We start from the raw sequence: 25,717 nt of genomic DNA on the forward strand, positions 1-25,717 counted from the left end.
TTTCTTTCTTTCTTTCTTTCTTTCTTTCTTTCTTTCTTTCTTTGCATTTCTTTACCAGTCATGTTATGGAACTATAGCAGCTTTCTGAACGATATGCAGTAAGCCCGTGTCTTACATGGGGTTAAATTCCAGGGATCACAGCTAAAGCCAAAATCACATATAGTCAAAACATACTGGGTTTAGTGGTGGGTGGGATTGCCAAAGTCTTTTTGGCCCACTAAGTCCACCCCTTTAGCTGACCTAAGGTTAACCCTTCGACTTGAGTGAGGATTTGAGCTTGTGTCTCCCAGTTCTAATATGACGCTCAAACCACTACACCACACTGGTTGTGTGTTCCTGATGGTTGGTTACAATATAGGAAGAGAGAATAGACGATAGAGGAAACTATGTCAGTAAAGTCCAGTTGTGAACGACTGTGGGGTTGCGGCTCTCATCTCGTTTTACTGGCCAAGGGAGCTGACATTTGTCCGCAGACAGTTTTTCCGGGTTATGTGACCAGCATAACTAAGCCGCTTCTGGTGAAACCAGAGCAGCACACAGAAATGCTACTTACCTTCTCACCGGAGTGGTACCTATTTATCTACTTGCACTTTGATGTGCTTTCGAACTGCTAGGTTGGCAGGAGCTGGAACCAAGCAACAGGAGCTCACCCTGTTGCAGGGATTCGAACCGCCGACCTTCCGATCAGCAATCCCAAGGCTCAGTGGTTTACACCACGGCGCCACCCACGTCCCTAGAGGAAACTATAGATTGCTGGAAAAGTTGCAAGAGATACAGAGTCCTGCAAGAGGCAAAGCTCAGTAGGTTTGTAGATCTCATTTAGATGGAGTTGGCCTTAAGTCTGTAGCTGACTTTAAATCTCCCTGATAAAATATTGTATTGCTTGAGGGAAAAAGCAAAGGTTATGGCTTCTATGCAGAGATCTTCCTTCCACTGTGCTTCTAAATCCTTTTCTTTTTTGTTCTCATGTGAACACTGCCAGGGAAACATGAGGCCATAGTGTGATAGAGAAAATAGTAAGCCCATTTCTGCCACACTCTGCTGTCACCAGGGGTTGAGCTCTGGACATTCTTCTGGTATTGTGTCGTGGGCTCAGTTATTCTGCGATTGTTGGCTTGGACTGTGGTGATCCCATTATTATACCCACATCTTTGGAACCATTTCAAGAGAAGGAACTGAGCCCCGTTTTTTTTGGGGGGGGAGGAACAGTGAATACACTATTTCATGTCTTACTGATTGTCATGGGGTGCATGTGGGGATTATTTTGCAGCGGGGGCAAAGTTTGTGTGAATGCTTCCATTGTCCGTGCACATTCCAAACATGATTTACAAATGAAGAAGCGGCACACTTATGGCATCAGAAGTAATCTGTATCTGAAAGGGCTCTTGGAGAGTAGAGGGCAGCCAGAACAAGGTAATAAAAACTGTCATCCTAGAAAATGGGATGTAGCTTTGACAACCCTATTAACTGTATTATAAGACACAGCATGTTTGTTAAATCCAAATCACACGATTTGATCATGAAAGACCAACATGATATATTTAAGTTGTTCCTAGCAGCATGATATAAGATTCAAAATGTTGGAATACATTTTCATAAATGACTGAGCACAAAAGTAATCTTATTCGTAAGGAAGGTGAGTGAGCGACCATTACGGGGATGACTTTCTCAGAGGCATAATATATTATTGACCTTCATGTGATAGATTGCTAGCTTGTACAAGTATGGATAACACTTTGATGGTGATTATAGCCCTCTGCCTTGCTGATGAATGTGGGAGCAAGGAGCCAGACCGCATCAAATAGCCCCATTCTGGATGTAGCACTCTCCATTTCGAGAGGGGAACCACATTTGTAGAAACTTGTGTGTGCATCCATGAAGGCCCTGTCCTTGCAGAAGCTATTTGCAGATGTCAGGGGAGAGAAACGAGATGGGAGCATGCCTTAATTGAGATTCCTGCAGTGCAGGGGGTTGGACTAGATGACTCTGGGGTCCCTTCCAACTCTACAATTCTATTACAGTGGTACCTTGGGTTACATACGCTTCAGGTTACATACGCTTCAGGTTACAGACTCCGCTAACCCAGAAATAGTGCTTCAGGTTAAGAACTTTGCTTCAGGATAAGAACAGAAATCATGCTCCGGCGGCATGGCAGCAGCAGGAGGCCCCATTAGCTAAAGTGGTGCTTCAGGTTAAGAACAGTTTCAGGTTAAGAATGGACCTCCGGAACGAATTAAGTACTTAACCCGAGGTACCACTGTATTCTTTGCAATGTTGGAGCTGCTTGGGACATCTATCAATGTGGGAGCTATCATGCTTACATAATGCTATACTTTGTCCCAAAATTCACTTCAGCTGTGTTCTATCCTAAGGGTCTCTCGCCAAACTTTTAAACTGAGTAACAGTGACTAAGTAGTGTTAAGCTGGTTTGGTAAAAGATTAGATCTACACCTCTCCCCAGAAGCACTTTTTGCATACTCAGTCCTCCAAGGCCTGCACAATTTTCTAAATCCCCTTTTAATGACATCTAATCCAATTACATATGAAAAGTCACCCCAGAATGGCTTTTATGAAGCCTGTGAGCTATTGTTAGAATCTGGAGAATCCCAGCATTCATTTATTTGTGGTGTTTTTTATATGTCTATATAAAATCTTCCCTCTCTCCCTTCTTTCAGAAATTATTTTAAAATATGATGACATGATTTTTGATATAAAGTATTGTTGGGAAAGCTGTGCACATCTAAAATTTGGGTGTTCCGAGTCATAGAGAAGGAGGCAACCTTTTTTTTTTGTCTTGCATTTTACCTTTACTCTTTGTAAAGTCCTTCACAACTATGAAAACTCCTCTATTCACTAACCCCTACAAATGGCAATATAAGCAAACCTGGGGAAATGCAGCAACTTTCCAAAACACATACGACTGTGAATACGAGGATGAACGTTAGGCCAGCACAAACTGTAAGGCCGTCCTTTTGGTGTGAGGCCCACCCCATATTTAAACATGAAATACTTCTAAGTACCTTTACTCGTGGTTCTTTGTGTGTCAGCCTTCCAAATATTTACCTCTAAGCCACCATCTGTTAGCAGCTGCTTGTTCTGGTCAGCACTTTTGTAGGCCCCAGCAATGAAAGCCTAATCATATTTATTCAGAAGAAAGACACACTGACTTCAGAGGGGTTTAATCCCTGGCAAGTATGTTTAGGATCACACCTTCATTTTCATGGCTACTTATGCAAGTAAGGAGATGGCGTGTTGTATAATCTTACTTTAGTGTTCATGTGGTCTACCAAAAGTATCACAGATTGCGTCAATAATTGTGTTCAGAATTATCACAGAGACACTTGGAAAGAATTCATTTCATTTGACGGGCAGCCCTGCCATGCTGCAAGACCACTGATGGCAAGTCATTATGATCAAAGTGATTTCCCTGGGCAATGTTTTTCACACACTTCCCCTTCCCAATCCTGTAACCCATAGATCCATGCCACCTGCTCCTCTTCCAATGTTAGTGTCGTGCATGTTCATTTTGCTGTTCCCAAATGGCCGAGGAGAGGGTTCCTCACCAGCTCTGGGAAGACAAGGTTGCTTGTGTTCTCTTAAGGGCAATGCAGGAGGGCCCATTCTTCTATGTCAGGGGTGAGGAACCTTAAGTCCAGGATCTGAATGTGACCCTTCAAATCTCTCTGTCTGTCCCTTGGGACTCTTCCCAGACTACATCTCCCACTGGCACTGCACTGCACCTTCCTTGAGTGTTTTTGCCTTGCTGGAACACGTCCTTGGACTCTGATAAGGCCTCTTCCCTGGATGAAAGCTAGAGAGGGGAAAGTAAATGTTATAGAAACTAGTCTATAACTTTTACATTCATTGCTATGACAATTTTTGTCTTTGGCCCATGCCTACCACCGCTGCTCTACCTTTGCCCCAAAACTCTTCCTGCAAACAGGTAGATGGGGAAGCCATAAGAAGCACAGTGACTGGGGTTGTTCTGGCACTCTGTGGAGAGTTGATAGAGAGACAGGAAGAATAATGAGTAATGCTGTGTGTCTGCTGGTTATTAGAATGGATGCCATGACCGTGGTGCTATCTCTTCCTGTCTCTGTGCCTCAACCTATTGGGGGGAGGGTGTATGATCGCTTTGGGAAGTTCTTTTGGAACTCTGGATGGGGAGGGAATACTTGGCCAGCCATGGCAACAATGAGAGTGGAGTGCTTGCTGATTAGCAATAGGCTTGTATGAAGCAGTGATTCCTGTTCTGATCTCACAATCAGAAGTGTTTCTGTTCTGCTGCAGTATGGTTTCTGCCAGATACTGCATTATTTTTCTTGCCTCAGCTAAGTTATGTAACTATGTAACTTACGTACCTTGCATCCATTTCAATGTAAAGGAAATGTCAGGACAATGTTTTAAAAACTAGGTACAGTCAGCCTGCAAATTACACTTGGGTTATGATCCAGGGATCATGCCTAAAGCTGAAATTAAATATAGTCAAAACCCATTGAGTTCAACGATGGGTGGGATTGTTAAAGACATTTTCCCCCAGAAACCCACCCACTGTCCACCTTTTGTTTTTAAGCCACACGTGTAAGGTTGAATGTCCACAAGTTAAATGTGCACAAATTTCAGGCTTACGGTAATCATATTTTTTTTTCAGACTTAAAAAAACTGATGTGAACATTATATTTGCTTGACTGATTTGCATTCCTGACCAGAGACAGACTCATAAAACTGTGACAATTTCCTTCTCTGTTTTTGCTGAAATTCTCTGACATCCCTACTTCTCAATGGCATAACTGCGCTGCCTCTGACTTCCACTGGTGTGGTTAGTTTGCGGTCTTAACAGTGAGTGGGGGATCTTTGGCTGCTTTTTCTACACTTTGCATACTTTCCCTTGGGTCTCCTATGTAGTTCTCCTAGCTGCTGAAGAAGAAAGTAATGGTTGGCCAGCATAGTACATGCTTGAAAATTGCTGGGAGTAGGAATGGGAGGCCTATGACTGACTGCTTTGGGTGGGGTCATGCACTCCCTGAAGGATGGCTTGTGGTCCAAGGATGCTCTATCCTTGTTGTTAGAGGCCAGGTGACCCACTTCAACTGGTGACACAGCTATGGCCATTTCTGGACTGGAAGAACCTGACCATTTTAGTCCACTTGCTGGTAACCTTCAGGCTGGATTTCTGCAATGTGCTCTAGGAGGGGCTGCCCTTGAGACTGGTCCAGGAGCTGCAGCTTTTGCCAAATGTGGTGTGTTGACATGAGTTCTTATACTGCTGTGGTGATTTGATACAGTTAAAGTGAATGCTGTGCTCTGTGGTGGCAGAATGGGAGAGGGTGCTGCGATAGTATGTTTTTGTTTGTTGCCAGTAATATATTTGTTGCCAATATTATGTTTTCACTTGTTGCCTTTGAGCTGAATGGAGTAGTTCTAACTTGCCCTGCTACTTACTTCAATGTAACATTACTTCAGCATAGAAGCAGGGAGCAGTGTTTGCAGGAGTATTGGATTAGAATATGCCTCCTTGGTCCAATGTTTCACAGTTCTTCCAACACATTTCCGATGCTCCATCAGAATAAGATACTCTGAGATGGTTTATGAGGCCTGTCTACTCTGTGACTTAAACTGGAATCCAAGGCACTCCAGGTTCTGGTAGGGGAGAACAGGAGGTTGTTCAGTCTGTTATAATTTGTAACCAGCTCTTAAAAGGGTTTTATACAAAGTCTTCTGCTAAGAGATTGAAGGGTGGAAGAGAAAAGTAGTCCAACCATTGCAGTTCAGAAGATGCATGTCAGTTTTATCAATGTATATTCTATAATATATACCAAAATGATGTTTAAATACACATCTAATTAAATAATAACAGATGGAAACCATTTTAAAAAGAAATTTAGAGATTCTTTTTTAAAAACAACAACACGAGACTGACATGTGTCTTTAATGAAATAACATTATAAGTGGCTTTTCATGTTAAAGGATTTGTCCCCTTCCCATCCCTTCTCTTTCTATTTTAAGCTTAGCATTTTATAGCTGATTGCATTGCATTTCTACCAAGAAAAATAAAAGGGGAGGGTTGCTTCCCAAAGCAGCAATTAAGCATTTCCTTTTCTGGTAGTGCATACGCACAGTACACACTTCAGATGTGACCATTTTTTATAGAGGAGTGGCTAGCAAAATCTCTTCTATAGTAAAACCTTTTCTGAAGTCAAAGAAGCTGGGAGACCTTTACAGCTGAAAATCTGAATAAATGTGACCTACATAGGGTAATACATAATTAATTGTATTTTTTTTGCTACATATAGAATTATAGAATCATAGATTAGTAGTGTTGGAAGGGATTTCAACGGTCATTTCATCCAACTTCCTGCAATGCAGGAATCTCAACATGTGACCCCCTATCCATTTTGCAGAAGTAATACAACTTACACTGCAGTAACCAGAACATGATTGATTCAAGTTTTACTTTTTAAAAAAATGGCTACATCAAAGCAGAAATTTAGAAAAATAGGTATTACGGATCTGCTAATTATTAGCACTCAGCTTTAAATTGCTGTAAGCATTTAGGTAAGTCATTACAAGCACTAGCCATCTGAGATAAAGGGCTTATCATCCGACTCATGCATCTACTTACATTAAGACTTGCTAGTAAGATTTGAAGATTAGTCTCAGTTACTAATTTATCCACTTCCGTGGAATTTAGCTTTTGGGCTTGCAAGATGACGTGGCTTGGATCAATAAATACCCATTTACTATATAGGGAAACACCCTGCAAGTTTCACTTTAGCTCTGTGCATTTGGCTCTACCCCGATGTAAAAGAAAGTCTCTGAATGGATCCAATTTTTAGAAGGATGTGAGTGTAGTGAAACTCTTTCATTCACATATGATTTTGCGTACTTACAAGTGAGCCCTTCAACTGGACGATAGTTTGGAGTGCTTCTGTTGAGGTCTTAAGCCACTACATTCCTTCACTCATCTCTCCTTTTTCTTCCCTCCTTTGACACTTAAGCTAAGAAACAAAACAAACAATTGTTTGGCATTCTGTGCCCGCTGACCATGCACTGGACTGTTCTGTTTTTTTCTCCTTTTTGGGGGGTGGAGGTAGACACACTCATACCTAATCCTAGCTTCAGTAAATTTGTTAGTTTCTCCATTAATGTCTGTGAGCAAATAGTGTGAGTGTGAATTACCAATTAGATGCATCCAGGTGGAGGTACCGTATCTGTTGCCCTTCAGATATTCATCCCAACCAGCATGAGCAATGGTCAGAGATAATAGGAGCTGTTATCCACAAAGATTTGGATAGCTGCAGGTTTCCTACCCTAATAGATACCTATATTAGATTTTTTTCTCTTCCAACCACTTAATGCTATCCCCCCCCATCCCCTCCCCACCAGTTGTCCTGTTTACTCTGCATCCAGTGTGCTCCCACTGCTGATTTGGGAAGAGGTATGCACACAGTATTAGCCACAACCCATATCTATTCTGTGGTTTCTTATGAAATGCTGCAATCTTCCATCCAAATTGAGAAAAAAGAAAAACCTACTTGCATTTTAAGCTGGTAAAAAAAAAGGTCCAGTCAAAGATGACTATGGGGTTGTGGTGCTCAACTCGCTTTCAGGCCAAGGGTGTTTGTCCACAGGATTTCCATGTCATGTGGCCAGCCCAGCATGACAAAACCACTTCTGGTGCAACTGAACACCGTGACAGAAGCCAGAGTGCATGGAAATGCTGTTTACCTTCCCGCCGCAGCAGTACCTATTCATCTACTCGCACTAGTGTGCTTTCAAACTGCTAGGTTGGCAGGAGCTGGGACAGAGCAATGGGAGCTCACCCTGTCGTGGGGGTTTGAACCGCCAACCTTCTGATTGGCAAGCCCAAGAGGTTCAGTGGTTTAGGCCACAGCGCCACCCACATCCCTATTTAAGCTGGCAATGTGTACACAGTCATAGTGTCTTAATATTCTGGGTTCCCACATGGGTCCCTCCCCCACTGCCTCCACTTCCCTGCAAATTGTTTGTACTTGTGTCAGTGCTTCTCTCTTATGCAGAGTTGTGCTTTATGAGGTTTTTCTCTCTGTATTCCTTTGCTGTTTGATACTGTCCACACTAACTGTCTACAGCAGTTCTTCAAGGATTCAGAGATGAATAATCCACAGCCCTATCTTGAGATGCCAGGATTTGAACCTGGGACCTTTGCATTCGAAGCAGATGCTATACCACTGAACTATGGCCCTTCCTTTACCTCCAAACCCTAAGGCTTGACTCCCTCCCCCCAGATTTTTTGGTGGCCTCTTTGCCACCAAATTTGTGAGGAGAAAAATGGGAATTATTCATTTGTGTAAAGTAATTGTCACCTGTCTACGCTTGTCAATATTTCAATAGGTTAGAGAGCTGTGTACTTTGACTCTGCCAAGCGTTCAGAACAATTCTCAGAACTTCAAAGTTTAATCTGTCTCAAATCTGCTAGATTTCTCTTTGCAAAGTGCCACAATGACAGGAATACATGCATGCACAATGAATACACTTATTTATAGTATTGTTCTAGAAGATGCTGAATGAATTACGCAGATATGGCCTGAATTTCAGTATGGCTTTCAGTTGTTGTATCTTGCCTGGCCTGGTTCATACATAAAGCTTCATGCTTTGTTTCTCTCCAGACAAACTGTGATTGGGAGTCAAGGCCAACCTCTCAAGCTTTCTTTGAAGGAAACAAGCAATGAATTTAGGTTTGCATATAAAACTAAGGCAGCCTCTGTTTCCCCCTACATGGAAACAGCAGGAGAGGGGCCAAGCAGGTACGGTATTACCTGTGTGCACCTGCATGCTTCTTGTTGATACTTTATTTTTAACTATGGTTTGTTCCAAGCAAATCAAGCAGTAGTAGCTATTTTAATATTTTGAAGTGGTCCTGGGACAGGCACTGTGAACACAGCTTCCTTGGGGAGTAGGCTGGCCAAAAATCTTCATTTGTATTTCTCATGCCCTAACTCCTGGGAGGAGACTAGCACTATGAGTTGCATCTTTTCCAGGGCAAGCTAGCAATCCAGGACCCATCTAGTTCATTATCCTGTTTTCCCAGTGCCTGCTCAACCAAATGCCTGCAGGAAACCCATAAGCAGGACCTGAGCACAAGAGCAGTCCTCTCTTGTGGCTTCCATCTGCTGAGGCAGAACTTCGCCATTACGGCCGGCAGCCATTAATAGCCATCTTTTCCATGGATTTGTGAAAAAGCTTGTCAAAAAATGTTTAAAAGCTTGCTAGTCTATGAAAGATTGTTGAAGGGGAGTCCACATACACATAGGGCAACCCAAGTTGATTTAGATTGGGGCCCATTATTCTATTTTGTTCCTTGTTAGGCTGGGTGGCCTTGAGAGACTGACTTGTGGGTTGAGCATGACTCGTGAGCCAAGTTGCTTATTATCTAGGAAAGTGCTCTTAACACCTTTCAGAGCCAGGCGTTGAGGCTGGAAATGTGTTAATTAAAAAGGAGATTGCTGGGCTTGAGTGGGCATATCAAAGGGATTGTCCCAGCGTGGGCCTCACCACCTCAAGCCTGCCCAGGACTTAATCACTTTCCCACCCTGCCCCATGGCTTTGCCTGCATCCCTTCTGGTTGGATGGATACCAGCACCAGCCACTCCCCATATCCTGATAAAAATGTGCAGGTAACAGAGAGGTTCAGGTCGGGGGGGGGGGGAGCAATGGGAAACCTTTCTTCTTTGAGGGAAAATGCCAGAAGAGCAGTCGAAGGAAGGAGAGAGAAAATGTGATTTAAAAGGAACAAAAGGAATAAGAGAAAAAAACTGTAAAAGGAGCACAGTGGGGAAATTAAAGAACCTAGCAGTTTGAAGCAAGGGATAGTGGAAAGGTACAAGTTAAGTGTGGAAGTAAAAAGGGAGACGAAATTACAAGAGAGAAGTATTAATTGTGAAAGAAAGCGAAAATATTAAATAAAAATATTCTCCAAGTACAGCCACTGAATTGGCAAGTTCTGCCCAAATTGGAGAGATGGATGCACAATACCTCCTGAGACAGTTTGTATACAACTTGAGGAAATATAAACTACCAGGAAAAGAATTTAACAATTTCCCAAACAGATATTCCATATCAATAGAAAATGACCACTAGTGGATGCCGGCTGATTATGCCCAACTTCTCCTTTATCTGCCACCATTTTGTGACGGGCTTTGCACCTGTGCCACCATTTTGCAATTAATGGGTCTCAGTAATTTCTAGCCCTCCGAAGTGGGTCCTGGGGGTAGAAATTTTGAGAACCCCAGTCCTTCCTTTGGGAGTTCAAATGCAGCAGGAGTTGTGTGTTTCAGTCTTATTGGAAAAATGAAGCTTATTTCTTAAGGTTGTTCTTAAGGAAACATCCTCTACAGAGCAGGGCCGCTCCACAGGTCCCTAGTGGCAAGGGACCTATTTTGAAGACCTATTTTGCATTCAAAATGTACTACATACCATCCCTGGTGTTTCCAGGCAGGGTTGAAATCTTGGAGAGCTGCTGCTTGTCAAGTGTACAGTACTGAGCTAAACGGACCAGTGGCCTGATAGCTTCCTGTGTTCCCTAGAGGGCTTAATATAAGGAAATGCAGAATGCTGAGTCAGGTGTTCTGCAGTGATTTGGTGTAAAGTTTCCCACACAGTCATCTCTCAAGTCCCTCTGTCCTTGGGAAACTTAAAATGCTCACTCCCTTTTCTTTTCTTTTGATCTGATTGGCCCTGTGCCTTGGATGAGAGTGACCTCTGATCCAGTCACCTTCATTGTGAAATAGAGTTTTATTCAGAGAGGTTCACATTATTTTGTTTATTGATTTGTGCTATGCATCTGAATCTGAATATGACAAAGTCTCTGCAAAAATCCCCTGGTCTGGGGCTTTTCCAGATAACTCTAAAAATGCTACTTTCTCATAACATGCATGTGTGTATGTGTGTGTGCCCACCTAGTCCAGGAGCAGGTATGCTACCAGAACTGTGGTGGTGATAAATCATAGTTGCTATTTTAAGCTACTTCAGCATCTCTGGATTCTGTACAAGCAACTTAATTTAGAGAAAAGGAAGAGAAAAGAAAAATAACCCCAGAGTAAAAACAAGACATTCTGCTTAATTTTAGATGCCCATACTTAAATGTCTCACAACAAATGTAACTGATCTGTAGAAAACACAACCTGAAGAAAGAGACAATGCATGTGTTTTATAAACAAGGAAAATCTTTAATAAAAATTATTTTAAACAGTATGTTGAACTGGTGGTAGTGCAAAATCAGGAGCAATCCTCCAGGTAATTGTGGGTACTGTATTTTTTGCTCTATAAGACTCACTTTTCCCCTCCTAAAAAGTAAGGGGAAATTTGTGTGCGTCTTATGGAGCGAATGCAGGCTGCGCAGCTATCCCAGAAGCCAGAACAGCAAGAGGGATTGCTGCTTTCACTGCGCAGCGATCCCTCTTGCTGTTCTGGCTTCTGAGATTCAGAATATTGTTTTTCTTGTTTTCCTCCTCCAAAAACTAGGTGCGTCTTGTGGTCTGGTGCGTCTTATAGAGCAAAAAATACGGTATTTAACTGTATTCAAAACAGACCTGGATCAACTTATGAACAACTTCTTGGCCTTCCTTATTATGAACAAATTATTGTGCTTTCTTATCTGATATCTCCATTGTCACCCATGAGTGTTTGGATCCCTCAGTGTAGTTTTCTTAGGCCTCCCTCTTTTGTTCACCCCCAGCTGCCTCTTAGGCTGTAAACATTACTGGCTTAACACACAGCTAGGTTGTACTATTTTCAATTTGGATTGAATTATGTTTTGTGCTAAAATACATCAAAACTCAAAATTACCTAAGAAACAACAGGATAGATATGGATCATGTGAACACCACTTCCCAAACCGGAAGTACACTGAATGCATAGCAAACAGCCTTGGACCACCACAAGGTTTGGTTGCCTGGAATTATACTTGATTTTTTTTAAAAAAATAATAATATTTATTCAAATTTTAAAGGTTACAAAGAGAAAAAGAATAAAACAGAAAAAAAGAAAAAGCAGAAAAAATACAAACAATTAAAAAAAGAACAAATCAAACCTTTACATCACTTGGTTTCATTCACTTACTTCCTTGACCTCCTCACACCTCCCATCTTTGTATTCTAATTCAATTAGATATTTCAGCAAATCCTTTCCAACTTTGTTTTTATCTTAATAGTTTATCTTGATATTTTATCTTAATATACTTGATTTCCTTTCCCTTTGGTTTGGTTTACCTGCAGATTAGGTCACCGTCTTCTTATACTAGGCAGGTTATAGAGGCAAATTCAAGGTGTTAGTGTCAACGTACAAAGTTCTAAAAGGAGTGACTCCCCCAATAGCAACCATCTCAGGCCCTATGACTGGCAGGAAAGCCTTGCTGTTGGTGCCACCTCTGACTGCTGTCTGGTGATGTTGACCCATGACAGGTCTTCTCAGTGGTGCTTCCCTGTTTGTGGAATGTCTAGCCTGGTTTGGTACATAACTGCTGACTCAGGAGAAATGGAAAGATGTTCCTATTTAACCAGGCATTTGCTGGCTGACAGTTATTGGCCAAGACAACTTAGAAATTAGCAACAGTGAGGGTATGTGATTGTTTTTATATGTTTTTAGATTGTGTTTAATAGTATTAAATGTGCTTTATATTGTGTTGTTTTAATGTCTTGATGTGTACTCTCCTGGGCTCCTTTGGCAGGAAGTGCAGGATACAGATTTAATTAATAAATAATAATGTGCAGCACTAAGTAAGAGTGCGAAAGGCTGGGCTGGATGAATCCCAAGCCGGAATTAAGATTGCCGGAAGAAATATCAACAACCTCAGATATGCAGATGACACAACCTTGATGGCAGAAAGTGAGGAGGAATTAAAGAACCTTTTAATGAGGGTGAAAGAGGAGAGTGCAAAATATGGTCTGAAGCTGAACATCAAAAAAACGAAGATCATGGCCACTGGGCCCATCACCTCCTGGCAAATAGAAGGGGAAGAAATGGAGGCAGTGAGAGATTTTACTTTCTTGGGCTCCATGATCACAGCTGTCACGAAAAATCCCAACTGAGGCCATCAAAATTGCTGCCAGTCTGTGAAGGCAATGCTGAGCTAGGCTGGACCAAGGCTCTGACTTGGTATAATGCAGCCTGCTCCTTGGGAGAAAGGCGATGGCAAACCTAGACAGCATCTTAAAAAGCAGAGACATCACCTTGCCAGCAAAGGTCCGTATAGTAAAAGCCATGGTTTTCCCAGTAGTGATGTATGGAAGTGAGAGCTGGACCATAAAGAAGGCTGATCGCCAAAGAATGGATGCTTTTGAATTATGGTGCTGGAAGAGACTCTTGAGAGTCCCATGGACTGCAAGAAGATCAAACGCATCCATTCTTAAGGAAATTAGCCCTGAGTGCTCACTGGAAGGACAGATCATGAAGCTGAGGCTCCACTACTTTGGCCACCTCATGAGAAGAGAAGACTCCCTGGAAAAGACCCTGATGTTGGGAAAGATTGAGGGCACAAGAAGAAGGGGATGACAGAGGACGAGATGGTTGGACAGTGTTCTCGAAGCTACAAACATGAGTCTGACCAAACTGTGGGAAACCGTGGAAGACAGGAGTGCCTGGTGTGCTCTGGTCCATGGGGTCACGAAGAGTCGGACACAACTAAACGAATAAACAACAACAACAAGTAAGAGTTTTGCCTGTATACACTGACTGATGAAGATGCAAGGAAAACCAGTGTGGCATAGCGGCTACATTGTCAAGCTCACTCCATGCCATCATGGCTAATGGTTAAGGCTGATGCAAGTTGTAGTCCAGGCACATGTGGAGAGCTACAGGTCCCCCATTTGTGCTCTAGAGAGTCAGAGTTCTCTTGATCTCCCTCCAAGTTTTCCTGAGGATTTTTAGTGGTCTTGCAATTCTCTGATTCTGGCACACACAAAAATCCCCTACCCTTATAAAAGACTTTGATTACTCTTTGTCTTCTTTCTCCATTCCAGCATCTTGGCTTGTTACATATGCATATTATAAAACACTCTTCCAACATGTGGTATGCACTCTGCATGTTTGTGCATGAATTACAGTTGAGCCTTCAGTCTGGTGCTGTTTCTGACAGGATGTTAGCAATGCAGAACTGTTTCACGTTGACGTTAGGGGAAAACAAAAGCAGTAATTTAAATTGTGAAAGTCTCTCTAGTTTTTATTTTCAGTAGCTAATCTTCCAAAGTTATCTGTTACAATGTGTACTCAGTAACAACCCAGTAGGCTGATGTACAGAGTGATTCTAGGCATGCTTACTCAGAAGTAAATCCCTATGTGCTTACTGGGGTTTAACTCTCCCAAAGTGTGCCTATGACTGTTCGGCCAACAGCCCTAATCCTATTTACTTGGAAGCAAGTCCCATTGAAAGGAACAAGACAAATAAACATTTAGGGTCAATGTTTTGTTCAGTAGTAAATATGTTAGAGCTATCAGGGTGGATTTCAACAGTCTTCCTAACAGACTCTCTCACAGACACTTTTTGGCAGAGTGTATGGTTTTTTTTACTCCCCATTACTTCTAGTTCAGTTGTATAAGAATGATAACAATTAGTTAATCTTGCCAAACAATAACAACAACATCCTATAAAGTCAGCCACAGCTGTTCTCTTATGGATGGATGAGCTGATGTTGAGAAAGAGGACTGTTTCAGATGGCTTGGGAAAACCATAGTTTCCTGCTACATGAAAAAACTGGTGAGCCCTGGACTTACATGTTCTCACTCATTCCCCTCTTTTGTGGCTGTGACGGCCATTCAGGAACTTCCACTTTCAAATAAACCACAGATCCCTGTTATGTCTGATCTCAAGCCACTGTGGTTTGTTTAAACTAATTAGTGAACAAACCATAGCTTGATCCTGCTGTGCTCTAAGTTTTAACAAGACACAGTGTTTCAAGTATGGGTGTAATGGGAAACTGTGGTTTCTTTAAAGTTGGAACTTAAAACTTCTGATCCTTTCTTGTGGTTCACAAAAGAAGAAGAGGGTGAAACAGGAAGCGCACAGGCCTGAGTCTCGTTCATGGAACAGGGAACAATGATTTCCCAATAAAAATGAATTGGCCCATAGTGTCTTGCCTAAAGCTATCTCCTGAGTTCATGGCTGAGGCAAAATTTGAATGAAGATTTCTCTGGCTCACATGCTTAACCACTACACTGCATATGTGCAAATATGGATGAAAATACACAGAGGATGCTGTTTTACTGTAGTAGTTTAAACAAGATGACTACAAATTTCACTAAGCCCTAATATTCTAGGACTGGCCACCATGAACTATTGTAATCTATTGTGGCACTTTCTTGTAACATTGCTGAAGTATTTGAGACTTTTCCAGGTACAAAATCGAGAGAAGCTATTAACATTTGCTTTATTCCCAGGAGGAATGATTTTAAGGACAATGTTTATAAATAGGAGATTGGATAAACACATTTTGCATTTGGAACAATAGTCCTTGGTTCTTGAAGGAGCACATTCCAGAGTCTTGGAAAAGCTCCTATGTAAAGCTCTGCATCCTGTATAAACAAGTCTCTTGCAGCTGATAAATGGTTCTCGTGAACAAGGAATGGCATTGTAAATACATAATGAACACAGGTTCAATAAATGCATTAAATATTAAAAGTGAAATGCATTGAAAATAAGGAAAGGGATCTTTAGTTAGGCAAAGTGTTTGAGAATCCGTCAAAGAAAACTATGCACTGGGTATAAGTTATAGATATACTCCAGGATTCTCTGAGGGCTTCTTCAGAAGTAATACATTTCTTACACAAAAAGAGAATTTTCTTGTAGGAAAAGGCATGAAACAATCCACCTGTCATATGTTTATACATTTTGGGAAGCTGCAACCAGTCAAGTATGATTATGGGACGGGGGACAGTTACTGTTTTTGTTAGTTACTATGTTATGCATTTTTGTGTTTTTATATTGTAAGCTGCCATGTGATTCTTGGATGAAGGGTATAGAAATTTAATAAATTATTATTATTATTATTATTATTATTATTATTATTATTATTATTACATATATGCATACTCCTACTTCACTGCATAGATGTGCCATTCATGCAAAATGTTAGCAGCCACAGTGTTTGGGATATGTAGAGAAGTCCCACTGATATCAGAAAAAGTGTCTCAGTTGTCATGGTTTGGTGATCCAAATTGCCTGAATGTTGAACTGAATATTCTATGCTTTGTTTGGAGCTCTTTGGGACAGGGTGGAGGGAGTTCAAGTTCAAATTCGTCTAATGTGGTAGAAAAAATAATACTCCTGTGTCATTGCTACTATTACTGTGCCTGATAGCTCAGTCCAAACACGCTTATTCAAAAGTAAGTATGTGTGGATCTGTCAATTCCAATTTGCCTCTGTTTCTTAGTTTTCCTATTTTAGTTCAGTTCTCCACAATTCTACACCAAACTTTTTTTTGCATGAAAATTCATCAGTGCTTAATACAAATGTCTCCTAATATAACACATGTTTGTATGCTGTTTTCCCTAATATGTGCAATTTTATGCAGACTATACAGTGGTATCTTGTGTTACAGACGCATCAGGTTACAGACGCTTCAGGTTACAGACTCCGCTAACCCAGAAATAGTACCTCGGGTTAAGAACTTTGCTTCAGGATGAGAACAGAAATCGTGCTCCAGCGGCGCAGCAGCAGCGGGAGGCCCCATTAGCTAAAGTGGTGCTTCAGGTTAAGAACAGTTTCAGGTTAAGAACGGACCTCCGGAACGAATTAAGTACTTAACCCGAGGTACCACTGTACTCACCAAGAACAGCAGTGAAAAATTCAGAAAGAGAGCAAATTTCGAAAGATGGCTGGGTTTTTGCTTGCATATTGTTTTGGAAAGTCAAATTACCCAGGTTTGCCTTAAAATGCAAACTGAATTGAATCTCCCCACTCCCCCATCCCTGTTCAGAGGCAAGTCTGAATTTGCTCAGTGGAACTAAACCCCTAGTTCGTGTTTTTGGATGGAAATAAAAAGACCTTTTGTTGTCAATAAAGCTTTGTGACAGCATTCCACATTTGATTCCAAAAGGACCACTGAATTGGCAATACATTTTTATGAATTTATATGGACCTTAAACACACACACACACTCACAATGAAAGTGACCTTAAAATTCCTTTGTGAGAGATACAGACATTGTACCTTGAAGACTTACCTGTACTGAAGGGAAGCAAGCATTAAAGAGCATTTTGTGAGCTGCAATTTAATATGACTGCCCTGCTGTGAACACTTTGACAGCTTTTGTGCTGCTGTAAAAATACATTTTATTTTTAAATTGTTTTTTCCAGCGTATATGAACCCCTGTTGAAACCCCACAATGAAATGCTACACTCTCCCTTCAAGAAATGTCCTAACATTTTAAAAGCTGGGGGTTTTTGTGTTGTTTTTTTTAAAAAGAGAGAGTAAAAACCAGTTTGATTTCTGCTCTTCCACTCCTGTACTGCTAAGTTCACAACACATTTTTTTTACGTTAAAAGTGAGCACAAATGGTCTTCTCCATTTCAAAACTTATTGTTCCTCCAGTTAAGACCCCCAGCTTGATGTAATGATATTCCTACAGTTAATTTCACATTTAATTTGACCCTTAGTGTGACCAAGTAATGATGAAAGATCAAAATTTGTTCAAATGCACTTTGAACAACTAATTCTGCTGGCCAGGAAATCAGGTCTTTTTCTAAGTCAAGCTCTGCATTTTTCCTTGGTTAAGATCGAAAGCTCTGCCCCACTCGAATTTATTTTAGGCAAACAATGTGTGATATTGATGGGTATGTTTGATTGAACATTGTAAAAGAGAAAGTTGTGCACCACTTGCTTTTTTTAAAAAAAGCAGGGAACTTGAGATGCACACCCAAATTCTGAAGCCTTCCACTGTGGTCTCAGTCTTGAAATATCCAGTTAATACATCTTACCATGCAGTTCAGAGGGTATTTCACAGGCCGCAGGAAACATTGGAACTCCCCTTTCCCCCTCTGGGAGCAGACGAGATTCACATGGATCGCTTGGGGTCATGCTCCATTATGTAATCCCATTTATTTAATTCCGCAGGAAAATGTTAAGAAGGGCTACATACACACTATAACTCAATAGCTCATTCCAAGCAGATTGATGGGAATTGTTACTCTGTGAGGGGTAAACTACAGTGTCCAGAATTCTTAGAGGAAAATAATGTGCTTCAAATGCATTTTAAAGGGATATTGCGTATGCAGCCAAGGTTTGTCTTGCAGTTTTCCCATCTTTGCTCTTCCCCTGTATCCTCTAGGATTAATTATTTTCAATTCTATAACTGCATGTAGCTATGAGGCATAACAGTATGTGGGAGGTTTGTTTTAACAGCATAATGTTAACTAGATCAAAGTACCAATTAATACGTATAATCCGTGTTGTGAAATCTGCTGTCATATTCAATTTTGTGCAGCTGTTGACATGTATCAGAAAACCTGTTGACTGAAATGCGAGGTGCTCACTGGAGATTCTCCTACACATCAGTTAAAGAAAGTCTTTTGGGGGGACTCTTGCAAGTCTCATTCTCAGTTCTGTTCACATGTAAGTGATGGGGAGGATAGCTGTGGCTCACCAAAAGGGAGCTTTGCAAAGTGAGGACTACTCTTTCAACAAGCTGATAGGATGCATGCTACAGAGGAGAGGAGCTCCACCACAGAAGCATTTTATTAAAGTCATAAGAATAATCAGTTGTTAACCCCTCCACTTCATGACAGCTTAAACCCTGCCAACGGTAGTCATCAACAAAATAAAAGGTTTTATAGGTTTTTGAAATATACTTCAACTGCAGAAAATACCCTTTTTTTAAAAAAAGTCAGCACTCACAAAGCTGCTTTTGTGTGCATTTATTCACTTACTGGGCATGACATGATACAGACTTAGAAAATTGAGTTGAAAGGCATAACAAAATCTCCCTCTTTCTCAAAATGTAAGAACTTGAGGTTTTTCTGTGAACCCAAGAGGCAGGTTCAATTCAAAAGAAACTACAAGCCCATGCATTTCAGGGTCACTTCTCTCATTGTGAGGTTATTGTGAGGTTATTGTATCATCTTGTCAACTGGTAAGGAGAATTTTTTAATCATAGAATAGGTAGTAGATCAGTGGTCGTCTGCATCTACCCTAGCATTTATCTAATACATAATGTGATGTGGAGAGTATTTTGAAACACACGTTTGGAAATAGCTATAAATACAAACATAGATTCAAACCACTTAGAGTTTTAAGGAGCCATAAGCACCTTAAGATGATGTTTATGAAATCAAGCTTTTGCTAGTTTGGGTGGACATGAGTGACAAAAAAAATCATGTCCAACCACAGGCAAAAGTTGAGGGAATAAAATATAAAAAACAAAATATGACAGAGTAGAACTTGTAAGAATATGGAGAGATGCACATAAGAGAGACACATTCAGAACACTCTGTGCACCACTGGCCACCTCCTCTCAAAAAGGATATTGCAGAACTCCTCTACAGAAAAGGCAAAAGATAAGGAAAGTGGAGCAGCTTTCTTGTGAAGAAAAGCTTTATACTGCTTTTTAGCTAGTGGTAAAGAGATGGTGACCGGTAGGTAGCACAAGAGACGCTTAGAAAATTATGAATTGCTTGTTTCTTGTTTAGACTCTTGCAATGCATGATAGATTGGCTGCCTTTAAAAGCAATCCAGAAACTGTGGTTGGTGCAGAAGAGGGTCACGAGTTTATTAACTGAAGCTGCTTCCAGACAATATTTGTTTTGGGGTGGAATTCAGTCACATGCATACAAATTTAGGTCGAACAATTGCACAGATGAGTGGGAAGTGTTATGCAAAAAAACCATTTCCCCCAAAGAGTGGACTTTTTGTAATAAGGAAAGTGATGGGGAGAGTCACTGGAAAGTGTAGAAAAGCTTTTGCTTTGAGGCAGCAGCACCCAACCTTCCCACAAGCAAACTGGAGTGAATGTTCATTAAACAGCAATTGCCATCTAATCTCCCTGAAAACGAATAATGACGAATGCCCAATAAACAGGTCTGAAAGTGCCCTGAGACTCAACAGTTTAATAGTAATAGTAATAATAATAATAATAATAATAATAATAATAATAATATAAAAAATCCAAAATAAAACACAATAAGAATCAATCTAGACTTGGCTGCTTGATTACACTATGCCTGTGGGTTGTCAGTTGCACTAGCCCCTGGGCCCTATTTAAAACACTGGTTTGAACCTTAGAAACCCTAAGCAGCATGGGACCAGGTTATATGAAAGACTGTCTTCTCCTACACACGTTGACCCAAACCTTAAAATCCTCTTAAGAAGTCCTGTTCCTGGTACCTCTGATTAATGAAGTGAGATGAGCAATCACCAGAGACAGGTCCTTTTCAGTAGAGGCATCTCAGTCATGGAATAGGTTTCCAGGGGGACTAGCCATTTTTGTGGTCTTTTTGCTGCCAGGCTGAATACCTTTTTGTTCACCCAAGCCTTTGACATAAATTAAGTAGTCTCCCTCTCTGCTTATGAACCATGTTTTTAAAAAAAAAAAAAAAAAAATTGAGGATGTGGCAAGTTCTGTTTCATTGTATCTGTCCGGCTTCTTCCCCTTTTAATGGTTACCATAGTATTTCACTTGTTTTTGCTTACTTATTGTTAGCTACCCAGAGAACTTCATGTTATAGGGCAGCATACAATTACCAAAAATAAATATGGAAACAAAATAAACTATATGCAGTCCATTTCTACACAAAGAATTCAAGATAATTACAATGAATTAAATTAATTGCTAGTAATTTGATAACTGTGAAACGAGTGACTTTCCTACACAGTTGACTTACAGATTTATTGCTGCAAGATGGGTCACTGGAACAGATCGGTTTGTTAAAAGGATCAAACAAATTGGTCTGGATGTTCCTAGTAGCCTTAACAGCTGAGAACAGACTCCATGTGTGCATTGGGTTTATAGGCACGCAATGAAGGTTTTTCCTGCTCTCTTATGATACTGGTTCATCCAATGAAGGTGAATATTGGAAAATTCAGGGCAGACGAAAGGAGGTACTTTCACACAGTACTTAACTCTAGAATCTGTTCCCACAAGAGGTAGTGATGGCTACCTACTTGAGTGGCTTTAACAGAGGAGTAGACAAACTCATAGAGTAGAAGGCTCTCAATGGCGGTATGCCCTGAATTCTGTCAGTTGCTGGCAATCACAGGTGGGGAGAGTGGTCTTGTACTCATGCACTCCTTGTGAGCTTTTAAAAGGCATCAAGTTAGCTACTGTGAGAACAGGATGCTAGACTGCATGGACTTTTGGCCTGATCTGGCAGGCCTCTGCTTACATTTTTAAGGAGCCAAACTAATTCACAATTCCGAGACAAATATATGCATCAGAACATGGTTATCCTTTGGTTCTTGCATGTCTAATTCTGAGATAACAGTCATTGGATTAAAAAAGGTGCTAAAATGCATATAGAATGCATATTTTGAGATAAAATGTAAGCAAAAATGTGTGGTTTGCTGGGGAAGTGCAAAAATGAAACTATAGGCAAGTCTCTGTGATCAACTTCATTACACTGAAGTGCAATTTCAAAGAGTGCTACCCTTGGGTGTGCTGCTCTGGCTTGGAGAAATGCTCAGCTGTAGCATGTGAAAGCTGGATGTGCCATTCTAATGTCTGAAGTGTGTCCGTATCTCAGGAACATTGTTTGCATGGAACTGGTTACCTGAAGTAGGATTTCACATGTTTCCTTGTGTGAATATGGTAAGGGCCAATGAAGAACCCTTCCAGATCAAGATCAAAATGCCACCTAGTCCAGCATCCTGCTTCTTCTCACAGTGGCCAAGCCAACTTCCCTGGAAAGTCCACCAGCATGGCTTAAAAGCAGAATACATTTTCCCACTGTTCCTGTCCAGCTACTGGTACTTAATCTTCAAAATAATCCATTTGCCACTTTTCCAAATGATGCTTAAAATGGCTCATGAGAGCAGTAAACAAATCTGTATATAAGTAGGGTTTGCATCCAACGTTAGCCTTACTCAGCAGAAGCCCCTTTAAATGAATGAACACTTAGGTGCATCCCTTTCATTTTGAGTTTACTCTCAGTAAAACTTGGGTGCAACCTATAGTCAAATGAATAGCCTATTTTATGTCCCTATTATCCAACTAACAAAAACATTTATTTTAACTTATGAAATACATTCTAGGCATCTTGAGCCTGTTCTAGGCATTTTCATGTCTCCTTGAGACGATTGGGTCGGGGAGATAAACATTTTGGGTAGTATTCAACTAAGTTTTATTCAGAGTTGAATCCATGGGGTTTAATGAACATTACAGAGTTAGGTCTATTAATTTCAATGAGTCTGCTCTGTAGAGAACTTTATATTTGCCTTGGAAGCATGAATTGGTTTCTGCAAATATTGCCCAATGAAATCTTAACCCATGATATCAGCATTTTTATCACTGTAAGCTAGTGACTGACTATTTTACTAGCCAAGAAATGTTTCACTTCAAAGTATCACATGTTACTGTATGTAATTGGTTCTTGTGAAGTTTACCAAGCAAATATTCCCTCTTTTTTACAGACTTGGATTATCACTTGCTTTTATCTTCAGCTGCTCCTCCTTAATCCTCTTATCAGAGCCCAAAGTCCCTGCGGGAATCCTGTGACGGATGATGTGTATGACATTGCAAAACTGGCAAGTGGCTTTCCTTGTAACCTTCTTTTTATATACTAAGTGTTGTGACTATGCTAAGCAGCCACAGTAAGCAGACTACAGTAAGCGAGAAGGGACACTGGGGAAAGCATGTTGACGGAAGTGCTTCTTGACTGACAATTGAAGATTGAAAGTGCATTCACAAAAATGGTTGTGTTTACAGCAGAGCTAGCCAACTCGGTGCCCACCAGAAACTGTTGGACTCCAGTTCCCAGCAGTCACTGCCAGCATGACCAATGGTCATGGATGATGGGAATTCTGCTCATCTCCACTGTAGCACAGCATTGCAGTCAGACGTTGACTCCACCACCTCATCCCAAGGGAATTCTCTCTGCTAAGGACCTCCAGCCAGTGAGGGACCAGGTCCCTCTCTTGTCGGCTGGGGGGACTTGGATTCAACTTGCCTGAAAATTAACCAATTGCTGATGGGCCCAGGGCAGACAAGGTCCAAAGGAAGACTTCACTCTGGTCCACTTCTCAGAAATAAAAAGCAGCTAGGCCCTTCCATGGCACTGCCATTTTTCCATTTGGGTTCATCTTGTGCCTACCTGTTACTGTGAGTGATTACTCAGTGCATGACCTTGTTATAGATGATCTCAGTCCCCATATTGGGGACCAGGGAGGAATTGTTCTGTCAGACTAATTTGCCTCATCTGAAGGTTTTACCTTCCTCATATCAATTGTCACAACTTTGATGGGTTAGGCCTTAGTCTTGGTTGGAGGAGAGTCTGTAAGCCTCTGTTTGCCCCGCTGAGGGAACAGGTATCCCATTAAAGGAATCCAGCAGGAGGTGCTTCTGCCCAGATGCCCATGTGTGGGGTCCAGGGTCATAGCACTCCTCAAGGCATCAATCCAGTCAAGGAGATATTTGATGTATGTCACAGGGCCTAACCATCTCTGGATTGACCCCCATAAAACATCCAGCAAGTAGGTTGGTTGATATAGGATATACCCAATGCCCAGGCCAAACTCCTTACATCTGTAATCGATAGGGTTGTGGCTAATTCAATCCAAAATGAATATTGCCATGTGTAGTCCTTGATTGGGTGGGGCAATGGTTTCACAGCACTTTGGCGTGCAATAATTGCTGCAATCCAACAACCTCTGGAGAGCACCATGTTGGCTACCCCAGATTTGCAGCACCCAAGACAGAAGCCTTCAAGGGCTTCCTTTTCAACTCAAATGTTTGTTCTAACAGTCAGCAGCATATCTCAGATGTCCTTAATTTGTTTTCTTTGGTCCATTTTTGATGCCCATTAGCAAATTCCCCAAGTGCTAGTATTAGCTTTTCTCTCAAGCCCATGGTAAATAGGCCCCCTGGCCCCTTAACCTAAACCTGAGAGTTTCATTTGTGTGTTTTTACTTGAAAATAATGGATTGAGGAGCGTTCTGCTTGTGTTCTCACAATCTTATGGAAGAAAAACTAAATCGCGTGCTTTTTCCCTAATTAGAAAAAGGGCAATCTTTTATTAATTGTATTTTTTTTTTCTTTTACAAAAATGCATCTCAAAGGGGTTTCTGCCAATTTAGATTAGATCATCCCAGCAAGACTCAGATAATGGAAATGTCACAGAAACAATTCGTAACACACAGCCTTGCATGTTTTACCCCCAAGTAAAGAGCAAGAAAAACAGCATGCAGTACAGTTATGAACAATGTACAGTGATCTTGTGAGCTGAACAGTTTTTTTAAAGTCACATGGATTCTAGAAAACACATGTTCCCTCACTTATGAGAAACATGTTGCTTTTAATGTGGAAATGAGTAAATAAAATAAGGGAAAGATTAGCTGATAGTGCTCCACATTGACCCAGTTTGCACATTAAGCTAAGCCAAACCCATGGTTTAGTGCAGGGCTGAAATTAGGCTTTCTGTCACCGGGGGCAAAGACTCGGTTTGCCACCACCACCCCACATGTGTTTGTGTACACACACACACACACACACTACAGGAAGGGATAAATACAAAGTGCTTCATATGTCAGGATCACATTTATTTCATTGCAGATATTTTATTTTCACTATGAAGAGGACTCAATGTTTGCAGCTGATTTTTGCAGCAGTGCCCTCTTTATGTATTCATATGGTGTAAACATGTATGTTGTCCTCTAGCTCCAAACACACACACACACACACACACACACACAGAGAGAGAGAGAGAGAGAGAGAGAGAACGAACATAAGCAAGCAATACTCCAAAGTGCTTTTGTTCCCAAAACGGGTAGGAGGTGGTGTTCTGATCTCTTCACCACTTTTAATTGATCTTTGAGACGTTGATAGAAGCAAAAGAAGAAGAAAGAAAGAAAACTTTGCCTTTTCAACGTGCTTGGAGAGCAACTTTCTCCAGGATTTCTCTTTCACACACAGTTCCATAACAGACAGGGGGAAAGGAGCAGGAGGATCGTTTTCCAGGTTTTCCTGTTTCCCCTGGCAAATTAGCACCCCTCTGGTGCTCAGCAGCTTAAGATCCACATTGTTACAAAGGACACTTTTAGACTATGGAGCCGCAAAGAGGTGCTGCGGTCAGAGGAAGCCCCTGTAAGCTGGGAGCCTCAGTGGTGCCCCTCTAGAAGCTTCACCCAGGGCTGAGAGCCTGGCTAACGCTCCATTAACTACAGCCCTGCTTAGTGTGAAATCACAGGATCTCAGAAAGGAGGTTGCAGTCATTTTGCTCCTCCTCCAGTCCTGATGCTGCTGTGCTTCTGTGAACTATGCCATGGTTTGGCTGAACATGTCATCCATATCCAGGCTAGTGGTTTTTCTCCCTCTAGAGAAACAATGAACTATAACAAATGTTTGTTCTATAGCATTTGGCTTGTGGTTTATGTGGAGGAGATAAATTACAAAACCAGGTTTGGATGGCACACTAAGCCAAACCATAGTTTAGGTCACAGCAATGTAGCAGGACCGAAGGAGGAGCAAGTAACCACAATATTCTTTCTGGAGCCCCCACAGTCATGTGCTTGTGTCAAGCCATGGTTTAGCTTTGTGGTATT

At 41.2% G+C, this 25,717-nt stretch overlaps 1 protein-coding gene across 3 annotated transcripts in view; it reads left to right on the plus strand.

The window, feature by feature from the left end:
- KITLG (KIT ligand) overlaps window positions 1–25,717 on the plus strand; it is an 85,349-nt gene that overhangs the window by 23,728 nt on the left and 35,904 nt on the right. For 2 of the 3 annotated variants that reach the window (XM_081878326.1, XM_081878325.1), the window contains exon 2: window positions 22,592–22,705. The exons of the other annotated variant lie outside the window; for it this stretch is intronic. In XM_081878326.1, coding sequence (XP_081734452.1) covers window positions 22,592–22,705 — 114 coding nt within the window. The remainder of the gene's footprint in view (window positions 1–22,591; window positions 22,706–25,717) is intronic. 3 annotated transcript variants of the gene reach the window in all.

The sequence above is a fragment of the Podarcis erhardii genome (assembly GCF_964252035.2).
Source record: "Podarcis erhardii genome assembly, chromosome: 10".
Classification (NCBI taxonomy): domain Eukaryota; kingdom Metazoa; phylum Chordata; class Lepidosauria; order Squamata; family Lacertidae; genus Podarcis; species Podarcis erhardii.